The following is a 17,542-nucleotide window of genomic DNA, read 5'->3' as shown; positions in this document are numbered from 1 at the left end:
TTGAGGTGATACATTGTTTTGCCCACCCTTAAAAATGTGGATTCCTGACACCTGTCACTAAACCCTGAATGATAGCCGTTCTGTCTGCGTTTTAGATTAGGAACACGCCTGAAAACGCCTGCCAGTGGCTACATTAAACCGGAATATATGCTTTAATGTATTTCAACAGATGGGCTAAATCACATTTAAAGATACATCTCTTTTAAATCTCAAAATATGGGCTATCGGCTGCTAATTGCCTCTATGTTGTCAAGTATTTTGTCAGTTAGTGACAGCATGTACTTTTTTTTTAAGTATATTTATTATACATACAGCACATTACCTGGCAGAAATATGCAATGGGCAATGTACAATTGCTTTACTGTGTTAATCCAGGAAGCATTATTCACATCCCCCCCGAGGTAAAGGTACCATTCACAGAGAAGGTGTGTTCACTAGAAATGACACACTGCTCCCTAAACAGTCAGTGTCCAGAAAATCCAGCCTTACTAATAATATGGCCACCTTTTTATCTCGGGGGAAATCACTAGGACATTTCTGGAGCTCCCCACAGAGGAGTGAGTGTCTCTGTGTCGTTTTAAAGCATTTGGAAATGGAAAGATGTTATCAGATGTTTAGATCGTTTTAACATCACTGCAGTGTTCCATTCATCGATAATGTGACTGGGGCAGGTGCAGCAGTTCATCCACGCTCGTGTTCATTCACTGCAGCGTAGAATAATTATAGAGATTGGCTGTGTGTGTGTGTGTGTGTGTGTGTGTGTGTGTGTGTGTGTGTGTGTGTGTGTGTGTTCTGTGGCTCTTGGTGGAAACAGAAAGACGAGGCCTTTTCTTTGCTGAAGTGGCAAAGTCCATCCAAACGTCAGTTGCCAATGACATCTGGTCTCATCCCAGCAGGGACTGTTGCACATCCACCAGCCAAGAAGAGAAGCGCTGCATAACGCACACATGCACATAAACGCACACAAGCATATGCATCCATTGTTGTGTTGAAAGTTGGAGCTTAAATGCAGACTTTCAGGGTCCAGCTTCTTGCTATACTGTGACCGCCACATGACGGTCACAGTAGCGAGAATGCAAGTGCTTTATTGAAGACATTTGGGGATTATACTTTAAACCGAGAGAAGAAATCATGTGTCAAAAGGGTATAGGTGAGAAGCTGACTGTGGGGCCTGCTGTTGAGTGTGTGTTGGGAGTGTAAATAAAGTAAAAGAGGCTTTGGTGAATCATTGCTCAAGCTGACCCACAAATGTATCAAAGGGATAATAAATATATGACGGATTCTTACACTCATCAATTTTTCACCTGCAGCAGAGGAAGGTGTCTGTCTTTATATGTTTCTGTGCTCCTGTGAGGCAAAATAGGAACACACACACACACACACACACACACACACACGCACACACACACACACACACACACACACAGGCCTCTTTCTTCCTCAGGCTCAGCAAAGCTTCCTGGGCTGTGTCTGCTAGAACAGGGTCCCCCACTGTTCGGGGAGTGTGTGTCAGCCACACTCGCGCACACAGGCCGACGCATTGATACGCACATCCGAGCGGGCCAGTGCGCGGCGCACACAGGTGTCAATCAGCATGCAGGGCAGAGTCAAAGGTTCTTTTTATCCATTTTTATCCCACTGGTGCATCGGATCAGCAAACGTCTGACCCGCGAAGTTGACTCGCGACTTTAAACGTCAATATTCCATCGATAGCTTTCTGACATGCACTTTGAAGTACACTATTTTCAGCCCCAGCGTTATCCCCATTGAAACCATGAAAGTCAAAGTTCATTGTTGACCTTGGAATAATATTTGATCATGTGAGTTTGTTGTTGACAGAAGAATAATGGTAACCCAATGTTTGTTCTTTCATTTGTCAGGAAGATAGCTCAGTTGCCATCACCACATAAACCTGTTATGTGGCCCCAGGGTAGACATTTTGGTGTGGACCCCCACCCTCTATCAATGCATTGTGTCCTTGTCCCATTCAAGGTCTCAGAGCACGCAGTACTCCTGTTACTGCCTAAGCTGCATTCTTTCTACATAATAAAGGGTCCTAAAACTACTACTACAGTGTACTACATGGGACCTTTGGGACCCCTGTGAGTCTGTGGCCCCAAAAGCCCCCTATGGCCAATTGTTAATCAAGCCGTAATTGCTTAATCGAAGCATGGAATGTACGTCATGTGATAATCGGTTGAAAGCTCTAGAACAAGTCAGTTGGCCTTGGGTCAAGACTAGTTTTGTAAATGAAAGCATGGCTGAGAGGATTTGTCGTCTTTGTATCACTCTTTTGAAATGAAAACATATCAAGAAATGTGGTTGCTGTAAATCCTTCCATCCTTCCAAAAAACAAATGAGTCAATAGAGTTAATAAAATAATCAGTTTAAAAAAAAAAATCGTTTGATATGACATTTGCCAGGAAATAGCATGAGTTGTAGCAGCATTTAAATCGGCACTGTGAGATCACGTTCTCCCAATATGGCTCTGCAACATAACATCAGTCACATCAACACGGACTGAGCTAAAAGGTAAATTAGATTTTTTTTTTTTTTTAAAGCATACATTTCTGAAGTGCTCATGGGTCTTCAGGGACAACAGATGGAGACATTAAGTTGTGAGCCTCTGAAGGTGCTGTCAGTGTTGATGTAGAGGGTGTCCTCTGTGCCTTGTGTTGATTCTGTATTGCTTTTATCCAGGATGTGTCCTGTTTGAATAGAGAAGGCTCTCTAATGGGGCCGATAGATAATATCTTGTGTTTTTAAACCACTAACACCTCAAGGTACAACAGTGTTTGTTTATGAGGGCGGATGGGAGTCTGCTGAATACCTTTATCCAAAATGGTTTACATAAGCGAGTTTAAGGTGCACATATACAGTATTCACACAGGGCCCTATTAAGAGAATGCTTCTGTGAGGTGTAGTTTTATTAATTGATAGTTGACCCAACAATGATCCTTCTGGCATAATCTACTTTGTCAGTTGAAACACTGTGAAGCTTTAATACATATCACACGGTGTGCTATTACTGTAACACAGCTTCATTTTTAGCCCGATAGAAATATTTATTTCGTTATTGCGGTTAAAAAAGTCTCCGGAGACGATGACAGCTTTAGCCTTGTTGTAAAATAAGTGTTTACTAAGTGCCGATTTACCACATCACTAAATTAAAACAGATCACACTACACAAACTTATTTTGACATAAACATTAGTTTTGAATAACACTTTTCACCAAGACTGCCATCTGTAACTGTTGCATTATAGAGTGCCGCAGGAATGAGTCCTAAAACCTGCACTTTTGGTTCCCTGGTCTCAAAGTCAATGTTTTTTTAATGTTTTTTTGTTAATGTAGTTTTAGAGACTTAAAATTGTTGTTCTACAATATAAGATAGTATGTCTGTAAATACCCCCTTATTTTGTATGCTCTTACCTGTCTTAAGATCGATAACAAGTGGCTAAATGAGACTGCAAAACGACTGACTAGTCCACCTTTACGGCCTTGTTTACGGTCTTCTTGTATACTCACGCTCAGGAGACCGTAATGTAGTTTGTTTAAAGACTAACGTTAGCTTTGTATTTATCCCAAGCGCATTCGCGCTTCAAAAAACATATACGTGGTTGTTCATTTCTGAAGATTAACTTGCTGAATAAAGCGTATTCACTTGTGTTTGCCAGAGAGGTTATTTTCTGCAATAATCCAAAAAATCCAATGGAAAAATCCCATTGGTTGTGCTAACTTCTGGGTCGGTCTGAACTATCTGACAAAGCAAATATAGCAGTGTGTGAACACTTGAGAAAATGCTGTTGAAAGATTATCTGAACTGGGAAGATATATATTTCCCAAAAATAACCCAGCATATCTCAACATGACTAGCTGGTTTTAAATGAGCTACTTTTGAAACCATAGAGTGTAATCTGACCTGACGCTTGATAAGTTTGTGTTGATTAATTATTTGAACTGGGAAGAGTTTTATATTTCACAAAAATAACATATATTTCATATGTCAACATGACTTTGTGATAATAACTTCAAGTAGGCTAGCCGTTTTACTAGCTTTCAAATTGGCTAGTTTGAGAAAATATAGACTATAGTCTACAGATCTGACCTGACACTTGGTAAAATGCTGTAGAAAAATGATGTGAACTGGGAAGATTTATACATTATAGGAAAAAATAACAATTGACCTTACCGAGTGATAATAACTTTGATTAGGGTTCCGCATTAGTTTGTTTGAAACTAGCTAGTAATGCTAGCTGGTTTAGTGGTTTCTCAGAACTAAGAGTACTTGTGCTAAGAGTACTTCGTGCCCTGGATGTGCATCCCACAAATCTCACGTAGAATTAAGGCAGTTCTGAAGGCGAAAGGGGGTCAAACACAGTATAAGTATGGTGTTCCTAATAATCCTTTAGGTGAGTGTATATGTGTGTGTATGTGTATATATATATATATATATATATATATATATATATATATATATACGCCACAGTTCATTTCTCTTAAGTAATTGGCAGTGTTGGCATGTGCAGAGAATGATTTATACTACGGCAACCTCAGCTCCCCCTCCAGGAATTCACACGCAAAGAGGGATGCCAATGATGGAGCAATAGTGTAACCAGAGCAGAAGGAGAGGAAGGGATGAAAGAAATGTTTTGTGGGAGTCATATATGAGAGGATGCATGTTCGAATGAAACGCGATTAAGAAGTCAGGGAGCTGAAATGAAAAAGAGTGAACTGAGGTAAAAGAAGAAAAAAGCGTGGAGGAATGATTCGGTGAAAGCGAAGAGGCGATTGCTTCGATCTGACAGGAATCACAGCTGATGAGAAAGCTTGCTCCTTAGCTGTTGGCTTGTAGATAGATGGATGAAACAAAAGAAAATAAAGGGTTAGGTCTGAGTGGAGGGACTAATAGATTCTGAAGAACAGGATTAAAGGAGTTGCTGAAATAATGGAACGAGAAACTGCAGAAATGGGGAAACTCAGCTTGGGTGTGAAAAAGGAGGAAAACTGCCTTCTATAAATTTGTGGAAAACACAAATGATCAAGAATATGGGGAGTGTATTGCTGGAGTAATTGGACTGAAACATGATTCAGCAACAATGGCATGGCAAAGGAATGGGATAAATGGCAAGAGGAACAGTTGATTAGACATGAAAGTCCACCTGCTTGCCGGTAATGCTGAAAAATTAAAGCCCATATACACACAGGGCAAATTTTCCAATTTAAGATTATTACCTGCATGGGCTCATCTGTCCCCTCTACCTCCTGGGACTCTGCCAGAATATCTCCCTTCCCATTGACGACAACAACAGTGGATGCAAACTGCACCCAATACATCCATAGCGTATACATCCACTTGTTTTTAGTGTGTGCAGTGCAGATACATGTGGGAATACATGTGTTTTATCATTCAACTTAATCAGAAAATGCCCTTGATGAGAGGCTTCCTACATAGATAGAAACTAATTGTGCAATACTGTTGTCATATTTGTTTGCCTTGTTTTATATATTTTCTTATACTATTGGCATTTATAGAAATATTTTTTGTATTCTTAATTCAAATTATTATTATTTTACCTAAAGTTTATTGGAATTCTGTGTGTAAGGAGGACCTCGCAAAATAAGTTTTTCATTGTACGGAGTAACTGTCTGTTATCTGTGCATATGACTATACAAATATCTTGAATAGATACTCTTATTAGGACAAATATTTATATTTTTTATTAAAAAAAAAATTTGTTTTCCCTACAAGGAAAATACATATTCATAATAATGTAATTTACTACTAAAAGAAGAAATATTCTTAATTAAATCAATTATTATGCTCCCAATAATGCATGTTTCAGTCCTAGTAAGACAAATATTTACATCGCTGCAAAAAAGAAACTGTTAATATTCCAAATATTTATATTTCTGACGAGACAACTATTTATATCCATGAAAAGACAAATATTTAAATTCCTGTCAAGAAAAAAAACAATAAGTGCCAATTCATTGGCAATTGCAGAAAACACTAAAGAACACCGGAGAAATGAAGACACTCGATTTGCAAAAAAAAAAGCCGTGATCTGAGAGCAGAGAAAGATCGGCGCTCCCTCCCTCCTCAGACCACCATAATTCTTCCTTCCTCTGTATCCTTCAACTGTCTGTCCTCCTTTTGCCCACTTATCCCCGGTGGCATTGTCTACCTTCTTTCCTCCTCCTCCTCCTCCCTCTCCCTCCTCCCTATGTAATTTTGTCCCCCTCCTCTCTCTTTATTTCCCCTCCTCTGTCCCTCCCTCGCTCTGTCATCCCTCTCCCATGTTAGCCGTTGACTGTATACCATCCTTGCATTTTTAACCGGGGGAATGAATTTCTTTCCTCCTTTTCCCCCCCTCTTGCCCGCATTTGTATCGTTTCTATTCTCTTTCTCACTCACACACGCATGCCTGCGTTCCTCACATACGCCCACTGCTCCGTGACACACACACACTCTCACATCTTTCTCTCCCTCTCTCTTTCTCTGCAGATGTCTGAGAGCTAGCCAGCTGAGTAGAGGACTCACCTCTCTGCCCGTGCTCTCCACCTGCAGCCATGAATGGTAAGAACACTTTGTCTTGCTTGTGATATTTTCATCTGCGGGAGGCAAATGTGCACTTTTGCAGAGCGAGGTCAGGGCAGAAATTTGAATTTACCAGAGTTTAAAAAAAATCTTTAACAGAAAAAAAAAAAATATATATATATAGAAAAGAAAAAACTGAAAAGGAGAGACGGAGCTGACCAATAAGCAGCAGTTGTGCCGTACCCCTTCTTTAAATTTTAATCTTTCTCTCTGGTCATCTGACTGTCGAGGCTGGAAGATGCGTTTGTTTCGGTCTCGAGGGATGTTTTGATGTTTGCAGGGCTGCTTGTCCTTTCCGCCAGCTGCAAACTGGACCCTGAGATCGTGTAAATAGGATATTGATCCGGTGCTGGAGTGAAGTAACAGGCCTAAACTGAACCCGTCTTTGATCCCATGACGTTTTACGCAAGGAATTACAGGCAATTCTACATCGTATAAAACTCCTCTGCAAAGAGGGCTTGAAGGAAAATTAGATAATTATTTTTGAATTAATTTGTGTGAATCATGAGCTATTCTTGTGTATGTTTTGTGTGTGCGGGGGGGCTGCCTCTGTTTCTGTTGTGCTCACTCTTGCGATGTGATGCATCGCTTTTGTCCTTGGTGTGTGGACAGACTTGCTCAAAAGTGTGTGTATGTGTGTGTTAATCCTCTTGTTTCACAGCCTTTGATCATAGAACAGTAGTTGCCGCTCCTTAAGGGCCTCTCTGGGAAATGCCTCGGAGGAAGTTTGTGTCTGTGCGTCAGATGCATCTTGTCACACACACACAACTACACTCTGCTTCAATCCCATCCAGTAGATAAACACTGGGAGAGAGCAATTCTGACTCCCGGCGTCAGTATGTGATGAGTTTCTCGGGAGAAACTGAGCTATTTGCTGAATTGTAGAGTCATTAGTAAGTCCATTTCCTGAAACAGGTGAACACGGAATGCAACAGTGTCTGCTGAAATGCGGCAGCTGTGTAGAGACTGTTGATCCACCGTAACGATCAGGAGCATGAACTTGTCCTCTCCAGGAGAAGTGTTTGATTTGTGAATAGTTATGGAAGCAGAGATGTGGTTTCCTCCCAGAAGGCCTGGAGGTTTGACTCCAGCATCTCCCTAAGGACCGTACAGCACCTAGACAACAGCACACTGGCTGACAAAGGGAAGGTAAACCACACAAGCAGAGGCTCTTTGTGTCGCAGCTGCCAAAGGATCTGTGGCACAGTTGGTTTAAATTCTGTGCAGGCATCGTTGCTGTGGAAGCTGTTCCATGAGAGTGTACTGCTGGGTTTGTTTTCTGTAGATGGACTGTGTGCGCTATATTGTCCCAATATTTGCTGATCGGCTCTTGTGTACTCGCTCAGAGTTTGTCTTCTAGGTTTCTGTGCAGGAAGCTGCTCCTCTCGGTATAACAGTCCAAATGGCAACCTTGACAGACAGTGTATGTCAGGATGGATTCACAGTGACGGCCTGTCAAGAAGCTAACGGGAACCCGGGGAAGGAATAACAGAGGGACAAGATAAGAATACTGGTTTACAGCATACTGAACAAACAAGATGTTACATGTTCAATGGTGAGCTTTAGAGCTCCTGGTGGGCCGTTGGACAACGCAAGCTGTTTTCCTTCTGCTTTACGTCTTTATGCTGAGCTAAGCCAATCGCCACCTGGCTCCAGCTTCATATTTATAGTGATATCGACCTTTTAATCCAGTTTTTGGCAGGAAAGCGAAGAAGTGTCTTTCCCAAAATGGCTAACCTAAAAACATTTTTTTAAGTAAAAAGTGTCTATCAAATAGCGGTCATTTGTTCATGCTGTTAAATAACCAACAGATTAAATAGCCAGAAGAATCATTATAAACGTCTCTTATATGCTCAATGTCCCAATATTTGGCATTGTTTTATCTGGTCGCACATTGAGGGGTCTTACACTGTCAAGACCCCTATGGATGGCTGTGTAAGAAGCTTTGCGGTGCCCCACTTATTTGCACACACATGCTGAATCAACTGACAGGCCTGTGGATGCAGCCATGCTAGCTACATGTCCCAGTGGCACTGTGCTAAATACCCCCCTCCTTCCTCTTTCTCACTTACAATAGCTTCTAAGTGAGGCCTTTCAAAGCCAACGAGACAGTACGGAGAATACTCACATCTCTGCAAGAGATTAATTACTTTCGCCTTTTTTTTGTGGCTGTAATACGGTGGCGGGCAATACCTGAACAGGTGCTACTGCGGTTGTTTAGAGAAGAGTGAGTTGGTTCAGATACTGAGACCAGTTCAAGGCGGTCAGCCGGACTGTTTGATTCTAACGTTTGAATCTTCCTCCCTTTTTAACTCTGTAGTTTCACATTTCATCTGCTGGCTGCTTCGAAGCGACGACCGTGCAGTAACTTTGTGTCATTCCTCAGGGATGTACGTGTAGTGTGTGCGTGTGCTGTGTCAACAGTAGCCGGTCGGGTGTTTGGGTTAGCGAAGGGGAGGAAGTTCCATCATGGGCAGGGTGGCATTTCCTGAAGCTGGTGAATAAATCCTACTCTAGATACCAGGTTTCTGAAGACACACACACATAGCAGCACAAGGATTTTGCCAAATAACAATATTACGGTGACTATATTACAACTATAGTTTTTGTCCTTTCTCTCACAACTATAGTTTTTGCATCTCCCATAAATACTCTCCCCTGATAATGGTAATGTTGTTCATGTTGAGGGGAAACGTTTAGAGAGAACTTCCTGTGTGAAATATTGTCTGTCGCTCAGAGGAATCAGAACCAGAGTGGCTTCATTAGGATCCCAAGCATTGTTGGCAGCACTTATCAAGAGAGAATATGGCATTATCATGAAAATCAATAAAAGCAATCACATGATTAATTATTTGTTGATTATATAACAAAACAATGTCCAAGACCAAATAACAATAATAATAAAATTTGTATTTATATACTTTTGACCCAGATTCTCAGACAAAGTGTTCAATCTTTTCTTTAATTCCATTATGTGTTTTAACCACAAGACACTGAAAATTGTATGTGGAAATGCATATGATATTTGATTGAATCTGTGCACACTGCACATTTCTTTTTGAGTTGTTATGACACTTCTCTTATGTATCTAAATCATGGCCTCCAATTAGATTTAGATTTTTGTAAATGATACATTATCATACAAAGGTGAGCTTTAAACTAATGATCGTTTTCATTTTCAATTAATTAGTCGTATGTATTTCTTAATGAGTCATTTTGTCTTTAAAATGTCAGAAAATTATGAAAAATGCTAATGTCTTGATTTGTCCACAACTCAGAGATACTCAGTTTACTAGAGGAGTGAAGAAACCAGAAAATATTCACATTCACGAAACTGGAAAAAGAGAATTTTTACTTTTTCTTTTCAAAATAATTACTTGTTTGCTGTTTAGGATCTGAGCTACAGAAGAGCTGAAAGACAACATTTTTTTCATGTTTTATTTTCCACCCAGTAGTTTTCCATCTGTAAAATTGCAACTATCTGATTTACAAGCGGAGCATTTCTCACGTGAAACCATCTGTTTCTACCGTCTGACTGTAGGTTACAGTCGATTAACTAGTCCATCACTCGGCTGTGCATCACTCTACTTCTGTATCTCCGCTGTCTGGGCTCATTATCTGTCATTGTCTCCTTATCTGCATCTCTGTCCTTCAATTACTGCCATATGGAGAGACCCATCTGTGCACAATGTCCATACAGTCGCTTAATAAAAATGGCCTCGGAGCGCTCAAGTTCCGAAAAGAAAGCGAAGGATAAGGCTCTGAGTATACCCTGGTCGTGTTGGTAATGGATATGATAAATCTCGTGGATTCCCTTCTGATTAATTGATTAACAGCTCTGATCATAATGCCCCCCCCCCCCCCCCCCCCCCCCCCCCCCCCCACCCCCCCGCTATTAAAGACGTCTTAGGAAATTGAGTAAGAATTAAGTTTCATACCCCTCACACAGCACATTCGGCTTCATATTTAATTCATGGCCAACCATGGACTTACCTTGAGAAATGCACGAGTGGAGCAGAGTGAAAAAAAGGCTGACAGGACATTTTTACACATTAATCATTGTTGGGAGTTGGTGGTGAGTGGTTTCATCTGAGGGGGAGTTCTCATTTGGGATGGAAATTGGAAATTTATGCAGACTTTTTGGATGGCGAAGTTAAAAAATACTTTAAACTGAATTCGGTATTAGCATTTCCGCTTTGGGGACTTTCAATGTGTTGCTGCATTTGTGTGTGTTGACGAGTGGAGCGCAGCCCACACACACATTGTATATGTTTTTCCTCCCAAGAAATGTCATATTTATAAATGTTTGGGCCTCCAAAATGTACCTGGCAGTATAATAATGCAGGATCGTTTTGTGTTTGAGAGTTATTTTGACACAGCAGTACCACTGGCAGCTGTTGACCAGGAGAGTTGCAGTCTATAGAAATGATAATGCGTGGTGTATTTACTGTGTGCACTTGTTAGTTTGCATCTCTGTCAGAGTTTTCGTAGTGCTTGTATTGCTTTTTAGTCGTGCTCGAGGCATAGATCTTTGGGTGCCGATGTCAGTCGATGCCGTGACGTACTTACTTGTTATTGCATATTAAAGATGTTGCGTTTGAACAAGATGTGCGCCAACTTTAGGAGACATCTCAAAATCCGGTTTCTTTGCGATATTAAAGAACATCCCTGGTTTTTGTCCAGGCGGAGTCAGTGTGTGGGCCATTACTCCAGAGGAGAGGGGGAAACAGGACAAGCAGTTTGACACCCTCGCCCCCGCCCTCGGCTATGTCTCAGGTAGGCTGTTGTCACAACAAACAGAAGGTTCATCAGTTTTTAAGCTGCATCAACTGGCCGTTACTCTTAACTCTCTGGATTTTTGTCTGTTTCCAGGAGAACAAGCCAGGAAATTCTTTCTCCAGTCCGGCCTGCCTCCTTCTGTCCTGGCTGAGATCTGGTAAGCACCATCGAACCACATTGTTAAGCCAGAGCAAGTAGGTCAGTAGGTCCAACCTTTGTTCATGGCCAGAGTTAGTTTGGTCCTCTCGGCTTTTTATTTCCTGTTGAGCACTCACTTCCTTCACAGCCTGCCCCACCTACTAAACTGTGTGTGTGTGTGTGTGTGTGTACTGTAATCACAGCAGAGTCTTGTGTACCCCTCACCCTTTATACTGTCTCAGTAAAGAAAGAAAAAGACTAGGAATGCACACTTTACTATAAACAGATCATATTATGAGTCAGCTCTCTCTTTCTCCTCGTCCTGTAGGAACCTAGCTGACATGGACGGCGATGGGAAGATGGACAGACAGGAGTTTTCCATCGCTATGAAGCTCATTAAACTCAAGCTTCAGGGGCGGAACTTACCGTCTGTCTTGCCAATCACTATGAAGCAACCTCCAGTCTCCAATTGTGCTTCAACCATCCCTTCATCAGCACGTTTTGGTAAAGATTGTTTTTTTCAGAGGATTTCAAAACCACTACATCTCAACTCTTTCTCTCGCAACTCTATCTTTCAGACGTGTTGTTTCACTTTAGAAAATAACTCACACATTTTAGTTATATTTCAATGTCGCACCCCAGGAGTTACCCAACTATAAGTTAGCCTCTCTTCTTGATCAGTTCATGTTTACATGTGTCTGTTTCCTCCTTACAGGAATGGGTTCTATGCCAAACCTGTCAATTGGTCTGTCATCCATGTCAGCTAGGTCAGCCATGCCCATCCTAACACCCATGCCGGCTAACCACTCCATGCACTCTGTGCATACCCTTGTGCCAACGCCAATGACTCTGCCCCTCATCAACTGCCTGGGAAACCCTGGACTCCCCAACGGCAATGTCAACCTCCTCACCCCACCTCTTGTTCCCAACAATTCAGGTTGGTTCTGCAGTGGAACCATTCTGATTTGCTCATGGGACAAATACAGCTAGATATTTATAAGTGGATTAGCACCGATTCATTCCAATTTAACCTGGGGTTATAAAAAAGTGAATGTATGCAGATGTTTGATTATGTTCCAGACTAACTGAGATATTTCACTGGCATAGGTCACAAAATGAGATTTAATGCAAAAAAGGAGAACATAGGAGGTAAAAAAAGAAAAAAAACACAGAACAGCATACATTAAAGGCTTGTGCTATTGATAACTTCCACACATTCAAATAATCCCACTACCATAGCATTACAACTGGGAACACAAATCCAGGTAAAATTAGTGGAATACATTTGTTTTGTGATTGAAATTTTAGGTGTAAATCTACTAAAATGTCCTTGGATGTTGTTGCAGTAGCTCATTGTAGATTCAAACTACAAGTTTAGTTATAACATTATATATTACTAAATAGAGATTATGCAGCAAAGTTATGACCCGTTTGGAATGAAGAATAAAATTAATAATATCAGAATTAGTTGACATATTTCACCTGGCACTTATTCAAAAGGCTGTTAAATTATGATGTAAACTGTCTTTCACAAAAATTAGGTTAGGACAGCTCATTCAAAACTACATTAATACTACTAACTCTGAAGCACATTGATTTCTCCATGGATGCATATATAAATAAAACAGTCACTCTTAAATTTGCTAAGGATTGGCAGTAAAATTGCACCTACCTCTTTGCACACACATTTTTTTTTTTTGCAGTATGACAGCTTGTGACGCAGCAGTTAACTAAACCTAACTAAAGACATTTCTTAAAGGCACAGTGTGTTGGATTGTGGAAGTAGCAGCAGCAATGGAATATAATATTCATAACTATGTTTTCTTAAGTTCACCTGAAACTTCATTGCGTTTTCCTTGCCTTTGAATGAGCCCTTAATATCTGCTTAGGGAGGCGGTGTTCTTCACTGAGTCCGCCATGTTTCTACAGTAGCCTAGAAGGGATAATGCAAACACTGGGATTAGCAAGTGCCTTTTGGATTTACGTAACCTGAAGGCAACAGTAGTTCTGACACGCTTGTGAAACTGCAGTACCGTGAGCAGCATAGTGCAAAACCATTGCACTGGCAGCAGTCATCTGACTTAATTTGCCCTTAGAATAGTGGTATTATGGTATGGAAGGCCTCTGAGCATTACAATGCTGCCATGGTTTTGCTGTCGGTGGCTCACGTTACTGCAGTCTTGGAAAAAGAGGAGTGAGCGAAGAGATATTCAGTTGGTTGCAATCTGCAACCACACCGATATACAGTTTGCCACCAAATCCTACACACTGTGCCTTTTAAGGTTGGTGCAGCCGGACTGAGACGATCATTGGTTTGAAACTAACTAGTTACGAAGAGCTTAGGAAGGATTAATGAATAGCTGGTGCAACCCAATCCTGGAGTTATTTATTCAGGTCTTGTGCGTGTATGTTGCGGTGTTAATGCAGTGAGGTATACACATATAACATGAAAGGGCTGCACCGTGTCTTCTCCCTGAGGTTTTCATATCTGACTTGAGTGGAATATGAAAGTATCTGAACACAGCCTACTGTATGTGTATGGATCTTGCAGTATGCAGTAACAGCTGCTTTTTTTTTTTTTACCACCAAGGAGATAAGCCTCCACAGTAAAACATTGATATCAGGCGTGGATGCACCTATCTGATGTATACGTACTCATTTAGTCTGTTTTTTTTTGGGCAGGGATTTATCTTTTATCTGACTGCACTCTTCCTCTCTCACCTCCTCCATATGTCCTTTGGCTGCTCTCTTTATTCTCACCCTGTTCGCGATTCCTCTTTGGCTGTGAAATGTGCAACCTAATTAGCGTGACTTTTCTCTCCTATTTGATGCACCCTCGATCTCCATCCTTCCTCTCTGAAATGGGGGAAATATATCAGTGCCACCGCCACGGCTTTCGAGACGAACGCTCTGTGGCGCAGAGTTGCAGAAAACAACGATCCGTTTGTTTTTAAACCAGATGTCAATAACCTTGCTGCTGGAGCTTTGTGTGCTGCGACTGTAAAGTATGAGGAGATAAGATTAGACGTACACACGTTCAAGGGCAGCTGCACTCTGCACATAGTATGTCAGAGATTAATTGCTTATTAAAAAATCAAAGCACACATGCACACTTGTGTTTACATGCATTCACTGAAGCATTCAGCAGATTATTTTCTCATATTACCTTGAGTTTGTTAAAATTATATTTGACTGTTAACCAACTGCCTCCAACCCTTTCTGCAGCGCTCCCTCTCTCTGGCTTTTCCTCTCCTATGGCGTTCTCGCCGTCCACCGGCATGTCGAAGGCCAACTCTCTTCTGGACCTTGGATCCAGCAGGTGAGGGTGTAAAAGGATACATAACACCAACACAGCTCCCCAAAATAGCATTAAAGAGAATTTCGCTCATTTTGGATGTCCTCTGTCAGCACATCAAGTTCCTCCAGAAAACATAAATTTAGAATCAAGCACTCGAGTTCCAAGTTGGATTTATGGGAGCTGTGACGATTTCTAAAAAAGCACCATTTATTATGCAGGGATTTTAAGGGAAAGGCTGCTATTAACACTGGTCTGAGTCGCACACTGACAGCCCATTAGTGCTGTGCTTACAAAGAAGCAGAGTGTTTTGCAGGGAAGGGACGAGGATCAGAATGCAGGCAGAGATGAAACCCTTAGATAAGAGAGGGAGCAGGAAGGGCATTTTGAAATCAGATGATCTTGTTGGCAACACAAGGAAGTGGGCTCGTTTAGAGTCACACACATTAGTGGCAACGGGCATTCTTACGGGAGGAGGGCACTGTTACTGTGAAGTTTCTACTATTTTCACCCTTGTGTTGTCTTCGGGTCAAAATGACCCATCAACGCACATACTTTGACCCGAAGAAAACACAAGGTGACACAGCCCAGTCCTACTCATTAATGTTCAACAGTTTGTGATTGGGTTGCATTGAAATTGTGTCCAGATATTCATGACTGACTTGTGATCCTCTTGCTTTTCTTCTAGCGCCAACATCTGGTCAACATTTTGAATTTGTCCAATTCTTTGTTTTTTATAACTTCACACTTGCAAAGGTGATGAAAGTCCCAAAGATGTTAGATAGTGGACTGATATATACACCGTTGTTTAGGTATTATTAACTTATCACCCGTTAGGTTTGTCACATTAAATGGTGACAATGCCATATACGCTATCAGCCGTGAATGTCGGCATATCTCAAAGGGAAGTGGAAGTGGAAGATAGCGACTGGAGGGGTTTGCAGTCCAACATCCATGGCAGTCAAACTGCCACTGTTGCTTGTTTTTTTTTTGCACAAAGCACTATAACTAAGTCTGCCTGGAATAGTTACAGTCGTGGGACGTAATGAGGAGTAAACAAAGAAGAAACCAGAGTCCGTGAGGTTTTGTGCAGATTCAGTAACGGCTAGATTCCCTTCAAAAAAGACAATAGTATATAATATCCTTGATCCTTTTCCTGGTGTTATGTGTGGTTTAGGAAAAGTCTAGTATCTGATTTCATTTTGAGTGTATTGTTTTAAATGGCCAGTGTTTGTCCTGGTCATCAGGTAAAAAAGGTGGGAAGGTAAGTGTAAAAACAGGAGTGTTTGCAAGTCAAATACAGGTTGATCCAGCAGCCATCCACATCACTTTAACCTTTCAACTTTATTTTTGTCCCAGAAGGGCAAATGTTTTTTTACAGCAACACATATGCACAATGCATGGAAAATTATACACATACAGTACAATAAGGGAAAGGAGACTAATAGTCAAACAAATAGTCAAACAATAGTAGTGACTACGGTAGTATGCGACTCGCAAAGGCATCTTCTTGTCCTGTTTTTTTCCACCCCAGAACCATAACAAGTTTTTATTATAAGGGACTTTTACCCGCTTGGTGACACACACACACACACACACACACACACACACACACACACACACACACACACACACACACACACACACACACACACACACACACACCCTAAGGCGGAGGGAGGATCCTGCACTGCATCTCCCATTGTCTCCATGAACCCACTTCCATTTCAGAGAAGAGTTGCAAGTTTCCACCCAGCTATAATGTCTCTCAAAAATGTTCCTCTCAAAAGAACGCCATTGACCCAGCCTATCCTATTGCTATTCTTGCAGAGGTGTTGTTTATGATTTAAAAAAACTGAGGGGCTGATTAGCTTAGCCCGAGAGTACGGCGCTGTCTCGTCTCAGAGAGTCATTGTCTACGTGGCCGGTTGCTTCCTCTACAGCTAATTAAGAGCTGGGAGATAACACAAGGGAGTCTCGGAGCAATTAGTGGGTTTAAGTCGATGCTTGAATACAAGGGAGAACGGGAACACTGACCATGTAATATTATGTGTGTGTGTAATTAATATTATAATTTCCCTTTAGGTGATATCTTGGTGTAACGTCATGCCTCTTCTTCCTCTCCGTCTGTAGTTCAAACTCTTCCTCCACCACGTCATTGGCCAGTAACTCTCCGAAGACGGGTGCAAGCGATTGGTCAGTCCCGCAGGGTTCGAGGCTCAAGTACCGTCAGCAGTTCAACACGCTAGACAAGCTCATGAGTGGCTACTTGTCCGGTGGGTCCCAGCACAGACATGCACATACATACACACACTCCGGCCAAAATAAACAGGAGGTTCTCAGGACCGCCTGGCTGCTTATGCGCCTTGGCAAAGTTTGACGGAGCGTTCAGCTTCACGTCACACAAATGCACTCACGGACTCTTGTCAGTACTCTTAACCCCACTTGACAGAACGTGGAAGTCAGACGTCGGCAAACGCGTCCACATCAGGCGGTGTGGGAATTCACTGTGTAATTATTTCTGATGTCATTTTTAGGACCTCAGGTTAGAAATGCGCTGATTGCGTCCAACCTGACTCAGACTCAGCTTGCCACCATCTGGTGAGTATAAGGTGTGTGTGTGTGTGTGTGTGTGTGTGTGTGTGTGTGTGTGTGTGTGCGTGTGCGTGCGTGCGTGAGATAAACAACGATCCAGCTAGCAGTAAAAGATGTTTCTTGTTTTTGTATTTT

At 41.6% G+C, this 17,542-nt stretch overlaps 1 protein-coding gene across 1 annotated transcript in view; it reads left to right on the top strand.

The window, feature by feature from the left end:
- itsn2a (intersectin 2a) overlaps positions 1–17,542 on the top strand; it is a gene marked incomplete at its 5' end in the record, with an annotated part of 41,305 nt that overhangs the window by 6,534 nt on the left and 17,229 nt on the right. The window contains 7 exons of the mRNA XM_079215731.1: positions 11,284–11,376; positions 11,473–11,536; positions 11,846–12,021; positions 12,233–12,454; positions 14,743–14,836; positions 16,946–17,088; positions 17,350–17,413. Coding sequence (XP_079071857.1) covers positions 11,284–11,376; positions 11,473–11,536; positions 11,846–12,021; positions 12,233–12,454; positions 14,743–14,836; positions 16,946–17,088; positions 17,350–17,413 — 856 coding nt within the window. The remainder of the gene's footprint in view (positions 1–11,283; positions 11,377–11,472; positions 11,537–11,845; positions 12,022–12,232; positions 12,455–14,742; positions 14,837–16,945; positions 17,089–17,349; positions 17,414–17,542) is intronic.

This window comes from Taurulus bubalis, assembly GCF_910589615.1.
Source record: "Taurulus bubalis genome assembly, chromosome: 3".
Classification (NCBI taxonomy): domain Eukaryota; kingdom Metazoa; phylum Chordata; class Actinopteri; order Perciformes; family Cottidae; genus Taurulus; species Taurulus bubalis.
The sequence above is the reverse complement of the archived record's forward strand: the minus strand, read 5'-3'. Positions and strand labels throughout refer to the sequence as shown.